At 43.4% G+C, this 15,344-nt stretch overlaps 1 protein-coding gene across 3 annotated transcripts in view; it reads left to right on the top strand.

Moving 5' to 3' along the window:
• HMGXB4 (HMG-box containing 4) overlaps window positions 1-13,790 on the top strand; it is a 30,129-nt gene extending 16,339 nt beyond the window's left edge. For all 3 annotated transcript variants that reach the window (XM_019446722.2, XM_019446721.2, XM_019446723.2), the window contains 6 exons: window positions 2,900-2,981; window positions 3,977-4,041; window positions 5,533-5,638; window positions 6,089-6,258; window positions 11,036-11,158; window positions 11,652-13,790. In XM_019446722.2, the coding sequence (XP_019302267.2) occupies window positions 2,900-2,981; window positions 3,977-4,041; window positions 5,533-5,638; window positions 6,089-6,258; window positions 11,036-11,158; window positions 11,652-11,696 (591 nt within the window). In that variant the 3' untranslated portion in view covers window positions 11,697-13,790. The remainder of the gene's footprint in view (window positions 1-2,899; window positions 2,982-3,976; window positions 4,042-5,532; window positions 5,639-6,088; window positions 6,259-11,035; window positions 11,159-11,651) is intronic.
• Window positions 13,791-15,344: the final 1,554 nt, after the last annotated feature.

Here is a 15,344-nt window from a genome sequence, read left to right as displayed (position 1 = left end):
TTCTAAAAAGAAAAAAAAGTTACTCTTTGAAAGGTCTTGATACAGCGATACATGTCATCAAACACTTAAAAGGAGGTTCTGGCTGCAAAATTACAACATTGTGAGTCAGACTGAGTGGATCTGTTGGCAGTCATCTGCTACTAATAATAAAGTATCCAAGTTTTTGAAATACTAACATTTTATTAGGGGGAGTCCATATTGTTCCCGATGTAACCACTGTGAGCCACTTGCAATAGTGTATGTTTTCTTGCATTAGGAAGTCTAGAGTGGAATTACTGGCCTTGTATCTGGAGTCACATGGAAATATTTTGTGTGCATAGAGATCATCCATTATTTGTATATTTCTAACTACTCAACTACATTTAGAAAAATCTTTGTGCCCTGGAAAAAGTTTAACTGTTAAGTTTGCATTCCGAACTTTAGGTCCACAGACAGGAGTTGCATTTTGCACAGTGGTTAGGTTCTAAGGTCAGCACCTAAGGTGGGAATTGTAAGTAGTTCAGGTTCCCTGAAAACCCCTCAGGAAGGCTGGCTTCACAACCAAAAGCTGACAGACTGCGGGTCCAACAGAACGTCAGCCCAGTGCAGCTGGGTTCTTCTCGGCACCGGGCGAAGTCATTGGCGTAGGCTCAGAAGCCATAATTATTATTTTTTCAATTACGTTAGCTACACGTATCAGAATCACACTTGGGTAGTGAGTTGTGCACACTGAAAGAGACATACAGGAGTTCTCCAGGACAAGCAGGTGTATGTTCTTTGTCACACTCGCTCCAAGGAATAGGTTCGTAGCATAGAATCACCCAACTAATCAGTCAATCCATCTCTCTCTCTCTCTCTCTCTCTCTCTCTCGCTCATAAATGGCCAAATATAGAACTTACATGAACTCCTGTCTATGTAGTGCCCCTCCATTGTATCTGGGGCCCAATAAAGGGGGATTTGAAAGAAGGGAGCGTTAGTTAAAAACCTTGGAACGTTTGGGGATATGAAGCTGCTCCTAAATTACTAACCAAACGCAGCACCCAGAACTCACTTCTGTCGCGTCTCTAAACAGGACTGGCTTCACCAGTAGAATACTAAAAATAGGACCTTCACTATTTAAATGAAACTGTTAAACTAAAGGCCTTGCTGCTATTTTCTTTACCTGATTTAGGCCAGATGATTTCACTTTATCATGCTTCTCCAAAATTCCCTGTTTTTAAAAAAAGCTTGTATTGGCCTTTTGGATGCTACAACTTCTATTTTGAAAGATACAGAGGGAATAGAAAAGAACTTATAGTAGTTTTCCATAGGAGCATAACAAATTACCGCAGATTTAGCAGTGTGCAACGACATCCACTGTTATCTCCCAGTTCTGTACCTCGGAAGTCCAGATAGGGCTCAGCTGGGCTCTCCGTCTCTCCCAACACTGAATCAGGGTTTGGGCCAGAACTGGGTCCTTCCCTGAGGCGAGCGAGGGCTCCTTCCTCTTCAGGTTGTTGGCAGTTTGTTCATGTTGTCGGCAGTATTCCGTTCTTTATAGTTGTAGAACCCATGGCAACCTCTTTTCCTGAAGTTCAAGGTCAGTAGGAGAGTGTCTGATGTTGTGTCTCATCCCTTTCAAGGGCTCACCTGACTGACCGTGATAAGTCAGGCTGAGTCAGGATGGTCTCCCTTTTGATTAACTAAGATTCAACGAGACCTAAACTAGTGTGCAAAGTCCCTTTTGCCATACAACGTAACAGTCACGGGAATGATAGCCCGTCACATTCACCAGTCCTACTCACGCTCACAGGGATGGCACTATACGGGGCATGTGCACCAGGGGGCAGGAATCTTGGGAGCCGTCTTGGAATTCTGCCTGCCACAGAAATAATGCTGTCATAACGTTACTGCGTACCTACTGAAGTGCCACATACTGTTTGATTGATTCCCACCTTTGAGTTAAAATGGTATTATCCAAGTTTTACTCACAGGGAAACTAGAGCTCAGGGAAATGAAGCAGTCTGTGTTGCTAACAGATAGTATGGTCAGGATTCTGAACTACATCAGTTAGCATCCAAAGCCCGGGCTCTGGTTATTTTGTCACATTATCTTGCTAAATCCTGTCACTCCTTCCTCCCTGCTTGTGGAGGTATCACAATACAGTAAAGAATAAACATGCTTCGAGTAACACAAAGCAATTTGTTGAAGTGAGAGAGGTTCATCTTACATTGACTACCAAAGAATTGTTCTCAGTTGTTTACCTGCTTCCCACATTGGACCGCAAGAATGTGAATAATAAAATAATGATAAACTACAGCTAACAGGAAAAGCAGGATCAGGGAAATTATAACACTAGAAATCAAAACCAGAGGAACAAAACAAACAGATTTGGCTCTTGGCTTTCTGGTCCCAAAGTAAAGGGAAATAATATGATTCTTCTTTTCAAAGATGAGAAAAATAGACGCTCCAGGAGAGGTAAAGATTTTCTTAGCACATAGTTCTCAAACACATAACGTGGGATTGTATATAGGTGAATGAAGGGCTTTACAAGTAATTATCAAGTAGCTGCAACAACCTGAAAGATCTAGAAATGATTTAGCCTGTGGTTTTTACCTTCTAAAGTAAAACCGGGGGTGCCTGGCTAGCTCAGTCAGTAGAGCACGTGACTCGATCTCGGAGTTGTGAGTTCCAGCCCCACTTTGGGCATAAAGATTACTGAAAACTAAAATCTTTTAAAATAAAAGTAAAGCCGATATGTATTAATTAAATACTAAGTATCATTAAAAATGAAATATAATTAAAAGCTATCCTGTTTAGGAAGCTGGTTAGTGGTTCCGAACTGTTCCCTAGATGGAAAAGTATAGGTCTCTTTTCTGGTTTGTAACTCAACTTGTGTTCTAACGAAGTCTCCCCCGTTCTGTTTCCACGTGACACCAGCCAAAAAAGAAGAACATGTCTGCCTACCAGGTGTTCTGTAAAGAGTATCGTGTGACCATCGTGGCTGACCATCCAGGTATAGGTAAGGACATTTCTCATCCTCAGCTTTGTTCTGTCCGTCTTTATCTCAGAAACAGTGCAGTGAACTCAGCCAGTCAGCAGGCAGCTTCTTCCTGTGGTACTAAAATACCACAAAGCTCGTGTTTTTCCCCCCTCGGTTCTGAAGTCACTTGAGGTTCTGTCTTAGTCCACCCGTCCCTAAAAGAGATAAGCTTTCTGTCTATATCCCTTAAAATGAGAAAACGGGAAACTGAATAAAATCAAATGTTAGGGAGCCCTGCACATACACGTGCAGTTGTTCGCTGCCGTGATTCCCCGGCTGACCTTTCCCTCTGGCCCCTGGGTGGGAGTTACAGCGAGGCGACTTGCATTGCTGCTGTCTGTCTCTGTGTCAGAAGTTAGCGAGGTGAGAGAAACACTCCGCCACAGACCTTGACAGGTCACGTAACCTCCGCAGATCTCATTTGCCTGATGGGCACAGTGGCTTCACAACCTTCTCATCGAGGTTGTTGTGAGGCCCACGTGAAGCACCGTAGCAGATAGGAGCGCTTTATAAAGCATGACCTTGCTGTGCCGATGGAAGGGCAGCGTCACGCTTCTCAAGGGTTGCTTCTGGGCTGCTCGAGGGAAATTCCTCTTTGGTTCTCCGCTCTCAAAACTTGGTAAAAATCTAACGTTTTCTGTCAAATTCTACACAACACATCTTCTTTAACCCAAGTTGATAAGCTCTGTATAATGAGGTCAAATTGAAAGACCCCCGAAAGAGGCTGAAGGGATAGATCTCTGGAGAATAGGTGTGTGAGAATTTGAGCCTATCTCATGGCCACCCAGTAGCCCCTTCCTTCCCTAGAGAAAAGAATCAAGACAAGTGTTGGGGTTTTAGTGTGGTTTTCTGAAAGAACCTTGTGCTATTTAAATCTGAGCTGGGAAATCCTTCTAGTTTTTGCTCTTATCAATCTTCTGTTTGATTTATAGTCCAACCTTTACTGTGTCGCGTTTTTTGCCCTTTCATGCCAGACTTCGGGGAACTCAGTAAAAAACTGGCTGAGGTGTGGAAGCAGTTGCCAGAAAAAGACAAACTGGTAAGTACGCTTTCGTACGAACGCAGTTTTCATTGCTTTGTGCCTTGCAAAATATGTAATTCTTCTGTAGTCCATCAAGCCAACAGTGAAAATGGTGAAAAAAAATTATAGATCAATAGGAAATGGTTTGGCAGGGGCGCCTGGGTGGCTCAGTCAGTTGTGCGTCCGACTTCAGCTCAGGTCATGATCTCATGGTCCGTGGGTTCGAGCCCCACATCGGGCTCTGTGCTGACAGCTCAGAGCTTGGAGCCTGCTTCGGATTCTGTGTCTCCCTCTCTCTCTGCCCCTCCCCTGCTCATGCTCTGTCTCTCTCTGTCTCAAAAATAAATACAAACATTAAAAAATAAAAAATAAAAAAAAATTAAAAAAGAAAATGGTTTGGCAGAGGACATTAACACTGGCTGGTGCCAGTTTACTCTAGTGTGGATTTAACTGCAGGGAGGCTATCTTTTCTAGCCTCATCTAGTTGTTTTCCAGCAGCCTTCCATTTGAGCCAAAAGATGACCTGAGTTGGGGAGTGATGAAGGGTTAAAAGAGAATCTAAGATCAGACCCCTTTCCTGCAAACAGCCACTGGTCAGTAAAGGTCCGAGAACTGAGGAAGGTCATCTGCATCATGGTTACTGCAAATGAGAAAAATATGGGCTGTGTTTACTAGGTGAGTGGCTTGCAGGCCATCATCCTCATCAGCCAATACCAAATAATATACCCTCCTATCAGGAAGCCGGCAACACAATGATAACTAGTTCTACTGAAATCATTCACAGTCACTTTTCAACTGGGTGATGTGACGGTTGGTCTAGGAACTAGAATTACCGTCTTTCTTTACAGCACAGCTCATCTGGGTGAAGCAGTGAAATTATTGTCACCTGGGTAGGTTATCTTTACTTTCTGTTTTCCGTGTCATTGTCATCCTGTTATTGGCATTGCCAACCAGCAGGTCAGAAGAACTATTTGGACCACATGGACATCATACCGAGCCAGGTGTTTACCCTATGATTTTCCATTTCGACCTCCGAGTGATCTCAAATCTCTGCTGAGACCTAACCATTAGCATGAAGGAACGTTTGCAGTCCTGTACTTAGGTATCACTGTAGTCACCATCTGAAGCCTGTTTGGTAACCCTCGGTGTAAAAGTTAGCATTAAGAGGCGCCTGGGCGGCTCAGTCAGTTGAGCATCCAACTTCCACTCAGGTCATGATCTCACAGTTCGTGAGTTCAAGCCCCGCATCGGGCTCACTGCTATCAGCATTGAACCCGCTTCGGATCCTCTCTACCACCCATCCCCCTCAGCCCCTCCCCTACTCGTGTTCTTTCTCAAAAATAAACATTAAAAAAAAAAAAAAAAAGTTAGCATCAACCCTCTGTCTGCCCCCCTCCAGGATTTCCTTTCCCTTTCTTTTCTTCATTCTCCCGTTCCGTGACTGCTTTCCCTTGTATGTTTTGTCTGGATTCATTTATCGTAACTTACTTTGCCCTGATCTGATTGCAGATTTGGAAGCAAAAAGCTCAGTATCTGCAACACAAACAGAACAAAGCAGAAGCTACAACTGTGAAAAGAAAAGCCTCCTGCTCGGAAGTTCCCGTGAAAGTAAAAGGTAGGGGCTCCGACCTCTTTTCCTGAGAGCATGGTGAATTTTGCTTCCTAACCAGGAAATTAGGAGTGCAGCCTATATCAGAAGCAGATCTTGATACCCACATATTATCACTGAATATTATAGATTGCAAAAAAAAAAACAAAATTAGAAAATATAAATCAGAAGTCAGCAAACTTTTTCTATAAAGGGGCAGGGAGTAAATATTTTAGATCTTGTGAGCCATAGGCACTCTCTGTCACATATTCTCCTTTATTTTTTCTACAACCATTTAAAAATGTGAAGCCATTCTTAGCTCACAGGCTATGCAAAAACATGTACAGATTTGGCCCACAGTGCACAGTTTTGCTAAGGCCTGGTATAGGTCGTAACAGGGGGACATCAGGAAGAAGATTTTTGTGGTGTTCCAGGCCATGGGTAAGCTTTATCTCTCTATTTTGTCTCTGTTCTCAGCTTCCTCTGCAGGAGTACTGTCTCCCCAGAAGAAATCCCCACCCACCACCATGCTGTTACCAGCCTCGCCAGCCAAAGCCCCTGAGACAGAGCCCATTGATGTCGCTGCTCATCTACAGCTGCTGGGAGAGTCCCTAAGCCTCATTGGACACCGCCTGCAGGAAACCGAGGTGAGTGGCACTATAAGCATAGCTCCAGTTTCTGGTACGACGTGAATCTGTTTGCTCCTTCCATGTGCACCCAGCGAGCAACTACTACTCTTTTGTGCGAGATTATGCCAGGTGCTAAGGACAGAGTGACAAGATACGTCCTCGTGAAAACCCCTAGAGATAAGGAATCTACTGGCTGTCAAAGTCTACCCTTACCCCATCCTATTGAACAATGGCACAAAAAGAAGTTAGGTGTTCTATGATTTTTTTTTTCCCAATTTTTATTGAGATACAATTGGTCTATAATCCTGTATTTTGATTTTTTAAAAATGCAGTGGAAAAAGTGAATACAAATCCCATGGAAGTTTTGATCATTGGTACTTCTAAGAGAGTTTCAATTTTTCTGCACAATTCCAGTAAGGTCTTAAATAGAGTAAATTGTATAGGGGATTAAGGCTTCCTCTACTTCTTTGAAAATAAGTAGCAAATAGGGAAATTGAGGTTCTCAAGCTCTTTATTACTGCGTGCTTGAATTATACAGTGCTGTGTGCCCTAGGGAGATCTTTGTCCTTTTAAGCTTCAATTTCAAAATCACTTAACCTGAAAAGCTGTCATGTTCCATTTCTATTACCATATTCAATTTCTAATCATATTACCCCCTTGGCTAACCCAGTCGTGTAGTATTTCACTTTTCCACTGGGTCCTGATAGGACATTTCAGCAAAGAAATCAGTCTCCACTACTAAAGCCATAAAAATCAGTGTAGGAATATAAAACTATTCACTTGCTTCTCTGTGGAAGTTGAACTGTTATTCAACAAATAAAATGCCAAAGGCCGCAAAAGATGAAGGTTACCTAAGTTTTTTGGCTAGTTTTAATAACTTAGCAGATTTCAAAACAACTGGGGTATTTTCATATAGACTCAGATATTTGAATGGATGTAGATACTTCAAGAGTAAAATGTTCTGGGATCCTTACTTAATTTTCGTATTTAATCATTCTCAATTTCCTAAAGAGTTAAAAATAAAAATGATTTGTTTTATGCACCTTCTGTATTCCAGACTTCCCCTGGTATTTCCATTTAGTTTAGAAACTATTTGTTGAGTACCTAGGCATTATTTCAAAAACTTGTGGGGATAGGGGCACCTGGGTGGCTCAGTCAGGTGAGCATCTGACTTCATCTCAGGTCTTAATCGCATGGTTTGTGAGTTCAAGTCCCACGTCGGGCTCTCTACTGTCAGCACAGAGCCCACTTCAGATCCTCTGTCTCCCTCTCTGTGCCCATCCCCTCCCTCCCTCCGTCTCTCTCTCTCTCTCTCTCTCTTTCTCAAAAATAAATAAACATTTATTTAAAAAAACAAAAAAAACTTGTGAGAGTAGAAAATCTGACTTGCTTCCTGATGGTTTCCGATCATCAGGAAACTTACAGTCTCACTGGAAAGATAGAACATACATATAATTAGCAATTAAGGGGCACGGGGGTGGCTCATTGAGTTAAGCATCTGACTCTTGATTTCAGTTCAGGTCGTGATCTCATGGTTCGTGTGTTTGAGCCCTGCATTGGCTCTGTGCTGACAGCACGGAACCTGCTTGGGATTCTCTCACTCCCTCTGTCTCTCTGCCCCTCCCGTCTCGTGATCTCTCTCTCTCTCTCTCTCTCTCTCTCTCTCTCTCTCTCTCTCTCTCTCTCAAAAATAAATAAATAAATAAACATTTAAACAAAAACAAGCCAGCTTCTGTGAGCAGCTGCTTTGAAAAAGTTACACATACATGGTGACCAGAGAAGGGGAAGACTCAGTATGCCTGGGTGACTCAGTCAGTTAAGTGTTCGACTTCAGCTCAGGTCATGATCTTGTGGTCCATGAGTTCAAGCCCCATGTTGGCCCCTATGTTGACAACTCAGCACATGGAGCCTGCTTCAGATTCTGTGTCTCCCTCTCTCTCTACCTCTCCCCCACTCACGTTCTATCTCTCTCTCTCTCAAAAATAAATAAAACATTAAAAGTGGGGGGGGGGGGAGAAGACTTGTGCAGGTTCTCTAGCCCCCTTTATGTAACAGTCTTATTGAGATACAATTCACATACCTTAAAGTTCACCTTCTGAAACTGTAGAATTTAGTGGTGTTCAGTATATTCACAGAACTGTGGCCCCATCACTACCATCTAATTCCAGAACATCTTTGTTACTCCCGAAAGGAGTCACAAGTCTGATATTCTAATTTTTTCCTAACGTAGTACATCACAATGGGCATACATCAAAATGACGTGCCACCTGAAACTACATACCACACTTCAAGGAACACTGGTGTCTACAAGTCACTCATTTATAGATGGGACACCAGGGGCCTAATAACGTTAAGTGACGATTACAAGTTGACACTCTGGCAGAGCCCAGCGTGCCTCACTCCTGACCTCGTCTCCCTGAGGCCAGCTGACGCGGTGAGAGAAGCTAGAGCCCAGTGAGAGTCAGGGAGAGTCAAGAGGGATTTTGTGAAAGGGAGGTGCTCTTCCAGCAGGGCCTGGAGGGATCTGGAGGGTTTTGTTTCCTGGAGACGTCGGAGAGAGACCTTCCAAAGCCAGAAAACAGTGCGCATCTCTGTTGCTTGGAATCGGGGTCTTCTACAGAGATGGATGAAAGGAGCCCCCCACTCCCACTTTAACCAGGTCTTCTAGCTGGTTTATATATCGGGACTCCACATCTGGGGTTTTTGTAAGTTTTTCATTTAAATCCCAGTTGATGAACATGCAGTGTAATATTAACTTCAGGTGTACAATATAGTGATTCAACACTTCCGTACATCACCCGGTGCTCATTGCAAGGGAGCTCCTTAATTCCCTTCCCCTGGTTCACCCATCCCCATCCACCGCCCCCCCCCTCCCCTCCAGTGACCAGCGGTGTGCTCTCCATAGTTAAGAGTCTGTTTCTTGGTTTACCTCGCTCTCACTCTTTTTTTTCCCCCTTTGTTCGTTTGCTTTGTTTCTTCCATGTCAGGTTTTATTTGAAAAAAGGGTTTTACTGCTAAAATGATGACAATTTAGACCATCCTACACGTAAGATGGAGGAAGCCTGAAAATTAAGGCCGTAGCCCAAATTACAGAAGGTTTGGACGCTCTCAAATCTTTATTCTCCGCTATGGAGGAACCGCAGGGATTTTTGTTGGTTTGTTTTGAGTAGGGAGGGATGTGATCAGCGCTCTCATTTGGTTTTCTCTGAAAGTATCTTCTGTTTTAGATTGGGAGTGACACCTGACTTGGGGAGAAGTTGTGTAACTGTAATGCAGTCCAGACATGACAAAGACTTGAATTAAGTCAACACATATTTATTGAGGGCTTGCTCTGTGCAGAATACCAGCAGTTATTGAGAAGATATGAAAAGGAATATGACAGGGTTCCTGCCCTCAAGTTGCTTATAATTCATTAGGAGAGTCCGACATAAAACATCAGCTATAATTACCTGTAGGGCAAAAGTAATGGAATAATATTATTAATTGCTAACTGGTTGATTGCTTACTCAGCCAACTTTGGTTCAAAGGGCTTTAAATCGATTCTTTCATGTAATTCACACTGCAGCTTTGTGGGGAGAATTTTTGTTCCCTCTCTTTTACAGAAGAAAAAAACAGATGTATGTAGAGAGACTAAGTAACTTGCTCTGGAGTTGAGCCCCTAAGTGCTAAAACAGAGGCCTGAATTCGGTGGCGCAACTCAAGGTCCACGCTCTTAACCCCTTGCTGCACAGCCCCCCTTGCAAGGAGGAGAGGGGAGGGAAGAGTGGGCGATGGCAAGGCCTTGAGACTGGACAGTTGTGTGAGTGGTGGTGACCTTAGCAGAGAAGGGGTGCTAGGAGGAGGGCAGGCGATTTCTCTTTACGGCATGTTGAGATTTGGAAACATCCAAACTGAGAGACCTAGCAGGCAGCCAGAATGCAGTTTGGGAGACGAAGATGTGGGTAATAATGGTAATAATTACTGATACTTTTTGAACACTTACCATGTACCAGGCACCGTTCCAAGTACCTTGTACCTGTTATCTCCCTCAATCCCCTCTGCGCAGGCTATTTCATGGGCACAGCATAGGAAGCATCTTGCCCCAGGACAGAAGCAGTGCGTAGGGGACCTGTCGGTCCTGAGCCCACAGCTCCTTCTCTGAAGGACTGTGCTGTGTCCCTGGCTGACATAGCCTCACAGGGCTTCTAGTTAAAGCAGATGATACAAGAGCTAGGCAGGGGCATTGCAGCAAGCAGTCTTATTTCTTACCTATTTGAATCACAGACAGACATTATGCATTGGGCAAGATGTTAAAATTTGAAATAAACCCCATTCACTTCTTTCTGAGGGTGAACAACTCAACCCAGAAAAGTGGGATCATCAGCTATCAAAAAGCCACGTCCGTGGAGAAGTGTGCGTATGTTTGTGTTAAATGTTAATGCGTAGGGCTGTAGACCTCTCAGTTCTCACACTTGAGCTCTGTGGAGTTCATAAGAAAAGTACTTTTGCACACATGACTTCCACAAATCTTCCCAGGAGCTCTCTGGAGTAGGGAAGTCCAAGTGACTAACCCTAGGGTGCACAGAGGGTAAGATGGGGGAGGAACATAGAAAGGGAACTTGGGAATGTATTGTAAAAGTTTTCTTTTTAAACAACTTACAGAGTTCTCAAAGCAGATACCTTCCATTTCTGCTGCAAGTTGCATAGGACGGGCAAGACTTAAAAGAACAATGTGAGGAAACCAACCAGAACGCGGAGGGAGCGTCAGGAGTGGGACTCGATTACAACCTGCTCTCCCTTACTGCTCTCCTTTCAGGGCATGGTGGCTGTGTCCGGCAGTCTGTCAGTGCTTCTGGATTCCATCATCTGTGCGCTTGGCCCCTTGGCGTGTCTGACCACACAACTACCTGAACTGAACGGCTGTCCCAAGCAGGTCTTGGTGAGTTTTCCCTGTTTTCCTTGGCGTTTTTTCGGCCAGACCCCTCAGGAGCCACAGAGGCCCTGCCTTAACGAGCTCTATCGGGCACAGGCTCACAGGCTTCCTGGCAGATGGCGTTCCCTCCGTATATTGGCCCATGAACGTGGTACCGGGTTGCTGAATACATGCTGTGCTTTGCGTGCAACTAGAAAACGTGCCGTTTCCCAAAACAGTCCTTGGGAGAGAAGCATTCTAGCCCCTGAGGGGCCGCACCTCCTGTGTTGCCTATTTGCATTTCTATACACAGAGACGGAAGAGGAGGCTTCTGCTGCTTTTCCACGAGGATTAATGGGAAGAGTCAGCAGAAAAGCTCCTAGGGGAGCAGACAGCACGGTGCCAGCTTCACTCTCTAACTCTCGGTTTCCCTTCTCCTCTCTCTCCTCTGAACAAAGAAACAGGTCTCAGGGAACTAAGGTAAAGTACTGTCAGCTGAACCTCTTCCCTTGTTTTGCAGTCAAACACACTAGACAACATTGCTTACATCATGCCTGGACTGTGACCTCGAGGAGTCCCGGGACAGAGACCTCATCCAACCCCATTGCTGGTTTGTGTATATGTGGATGCGCCAGATCACTGGTCTCCGGGTGTAGGTTTTAAATTTTTATATATATATATACATATATATATATACATATATATATAATGTACAATATATACATAGGACTGTAACTACTTTGCTTTTAATAATTTTATGAAATGGCAAAGGTTTAGCCAAGAGGAAACCTTGGCATGAATATGGACTTGGGATTCTTTTTTCTCCTGTGGTGGATAAATCTGCCTTAAAAATCAATGTAACTTGGGGGCTGGGGGCTTGTTCTGGGTGCCAAGGGCATCTCTTTATGGACAGCTAAAAATGTGATTTTTTTCCAAACTCAGCTGTACCTCCAGACCCATCACTGACCACTTGCCTTACCTGTCTCACAGTCTGAAGTATAATAGGGAAGATTATGGGAAGATGCCAGTTGACTGAGAGAGTACAAAGCCTTTCAACTTGAAGTGACCTAGGCAGGAGGTGATAAAATCGTTCCCATCTTCCAGTCACTGCAGTGGCTTAGGTGAACTTCATAGGGGGTTCATTCCGTTTCCTGCTCTACCGGTGTCTGTGTCTCAAAATTTATTGTAATCATTGGTACCATTAGCAGCCTCAGTAGGGGCCGAGGAGTTACGTGAGCCCCAGCAGCGTGAAACACCTTGGAGAGGGTAAAGCTGTGACTGCACAAGTTGAACATACATTGTGAGCTGACCCAGAATATTCCATCTGCAGAACTAATTGCTGGTATCTTCCATTGGCAGCATTTGCTTAGCCACCGAGTCCTCACAGGTTTTGCTGCTTAGTTGCTTGATAGTTGTGGAAGATGAACTTGGCCCAGCGTGATTCTTGGGTTCATCCAATTGGCTCCCCTGGTGGGCAGATACCCAGTGTTCTGCATTCCACACATAAGTGAATTGCAAAAAAGTACTCGATTCTCATGTAGGTTTATTTATGTGCGCGTGTGAATGTGTGTTTTAATTATGTGTATTTAACTCTTTAAAATCTCTTAGATTTTAATTTATCCTGTAAATTTCTGTATATATAATTTAATAACAAAAGCCTCCACCAGCAACAGCACGTGGAAGACACAGATTTGTCATTTCTTCCCTCCTTCTTTCTTCTGATCTCCACTGAAAACTCCCAAGTCATTTACATTTTAAGGTATCATGCCTCAAAAAGGAATCATTATGTCAGGATTCTAATTCTTTATAATTCAATAATGTCAAGAAAGTAAAATTAAAAGGCATGTTACCATTCCCAGCTGCCCACTTTTCCAAAGAACCAGACTTCTGCTTCCCAGTTCCGAAGAAGACAGTTGAGCTCTTGAGGGTTGTTTTCCAACTTGGTGTGAGGTTCCCTGCCAAAACTAAGCTCCGGGGGAACTGCGCTTTCTTCCCCTGGCCGAGGCACAGCACTACAGCATCTAAGTAGATCTTCGAGGACCCTTCAGCCAGCCTGCATCCTGCTTAATCCCTTCCCTTCTCCCCACCCGAGGGGTCGCAGGGCTTTGTTTCCTGAAGGTGCTCTAGCTGCTGATTGGCCCTCAGCTCAGAGCCGTGGGGAAGTTTAAATGGGGAGACGGAAGGAAATGGGTGTGTTTGGGAACCAAAATCAAGAAGAGCAGATCTGGGTTTGATTTCTTGTGTCAGACCCTGTGCCACGCCTCATCTGTACCGTGGAAGCTTCCTGTTTGACACAGGGTATCAAGGAGGGGCCTTGAAGACAAGGATTAGTACGAAAGAAGTCAGTCAGTCCTACCATTGTCATTTGTGCACATGAATGAAATCCTGATGAGGACCTGCTTTTTGTTGGTTTGTTTTCCTTTAAAACCCAACCCTATTGTATTTGTATTTAAATTTGTACACATTTGTATGATAATCTGTACCTTGTGGTATTTGGTACTATTAGAGGAAAAACTTTGGATTCAGACCTTCTTGCAGTTTTTATATCATTGTTTTATTTTGTTTTTTAAATAAATTCTAGTGGTTTGATCCAAATCCCATTACAGTTGTATAAAGAAATAAAATTTTGTACTTATATTATTAAAAATCACATTTTTAATATTTGTAGTCCGGTCTCAGGTTATCTTTTCCCTGTTGCTGAGCAAGTTGCTATGAAATTCTAAAACCTGTCATTTTTCACCTATATTGTACCATGATTTTTTTTTTTTTTTTAAGAAAAATCTATCTGGAATAGAGGCCAAGTTTCTGATCTTAGCCATTTTTCTAACTAACATCTTGCTCTGTCTCTATTAACTTTTACATTGTACAGTCTCTTGTGTTCTCTCCCTTGCAAACTAAAAACCAGTGACTCTGTAAGAGAAGCTCTATTCACTGGTAAATGAAATTGTGTGTACACTACAGTGTTAGCCTAACTCAAGAAAATATCAGTCGTGTATTAAGGGTCACATCTAAATCCTGTGCTTAACCATGATATATTTCATTGCCGTTTCAGTCCTGTCTTGACCTAATGAATGATGTTGGATAGGTCACTTAGTCTTTATGGGTGTCCAAAGTCCCACCAGTAAAATAGTGTTAAGGTCACTCCTGCCTCCAGGCCTGCGGCCAGCCAGCCTGACATGAATGACTAAAAATACTGTGAACATTTAATATGTGGAGATTTGACCTCTCTAGGTAAAAATTTCAATGTAAAGACAAGGTGTGACTATTCCTACTAAATAGTGAAATATTCGGTCAATGGGAAGACTGACCTCTTACGAAGAGACTGCAAGAAAGAGACTGAATGACTCTTAAGGAGTGATTTGCATGTTTTCTCACATTCAGTCCTCCCACAAGCCTTCTGAGTATTCTCCCCTTTTACAAATGAGACCAATGCAGAAAAGTGCTTTGCCTGAGGTGGTACAGCTAGTAAAGGGCAAGGCCATAGCAGCACACTGGTACAGCTGAACTGGGCCCCAAGCCACTTGCAAAGTTGGATCGTGTATGGAAGGCCTCAGAATCCTTCTCTGTTACCTACGGTCCTGAGCAAATGGGATTGTACAAAAACTACCTGAAACTCTTTCATTATTCAGATGTTCTCTCGTCCTGGCTGGCTTTTACTACACAGGCCTCACCTTTCTTGTCGTACTACCGTCTTCCCACTTTGAAGGCAGAGGATCTTGACTTTCATCTAAAAGTACTTGAGGGGCGCCTGGGTGACTCAGTCGGTTAAGCGTCCAATTCTTTGATTTCTGCTCAGGTCATGATCTCGTGGTTCATGAGTTCGAGCCCTGCCTCAGGCTCTCTGCAAACGGTGCAGAGCCTGCTTGGGTTTCTCTCTCTCTGCCCCGCACACTCGCTGTCTCTCAAAATAAATAAACAATTTAAAAAATAAAAATAACAGAAGTACTTGAAGGATGTAATAGATTACGTTCCATTTATGCAGTATGTCAGTCTTAGGGGACTTAACCATTTTTACCCACAAGCAGGCGTTTGATATCAATATTACTAAAACGTTTAAAAAATTAAAACATATTGTTTACTAAATGAATTTGCTCCTTGCTAGCAAACGCTTTTATTTTATTTATTTTTTTTAATGAGCTCTACGCCCAACACGGAGCTTGAATTCAGGACCTGGAGAAAAAGAGTCACATGCTCTACTGACTGAGCCAGCCAG

The sequence above is a fragment of the Panthera pardus genome, unplaced genomic scaffold (assembly GCF_024362965.1).
Source record: "Panthera pardus isolate Hobbes unplaced genomic scaffold, ASM2436296v1 HiC_scaffold_6, whole genome shotgun sequence".
Lineage (NCBI taxonomy): Eukaryota > Metazoa > Chordata > Mammalia > Carnivora > Felidae > Panthera > Panthera pardus.
This window is presented reverse-complemented; position numbering and strand designations above follow the sequence as displayed.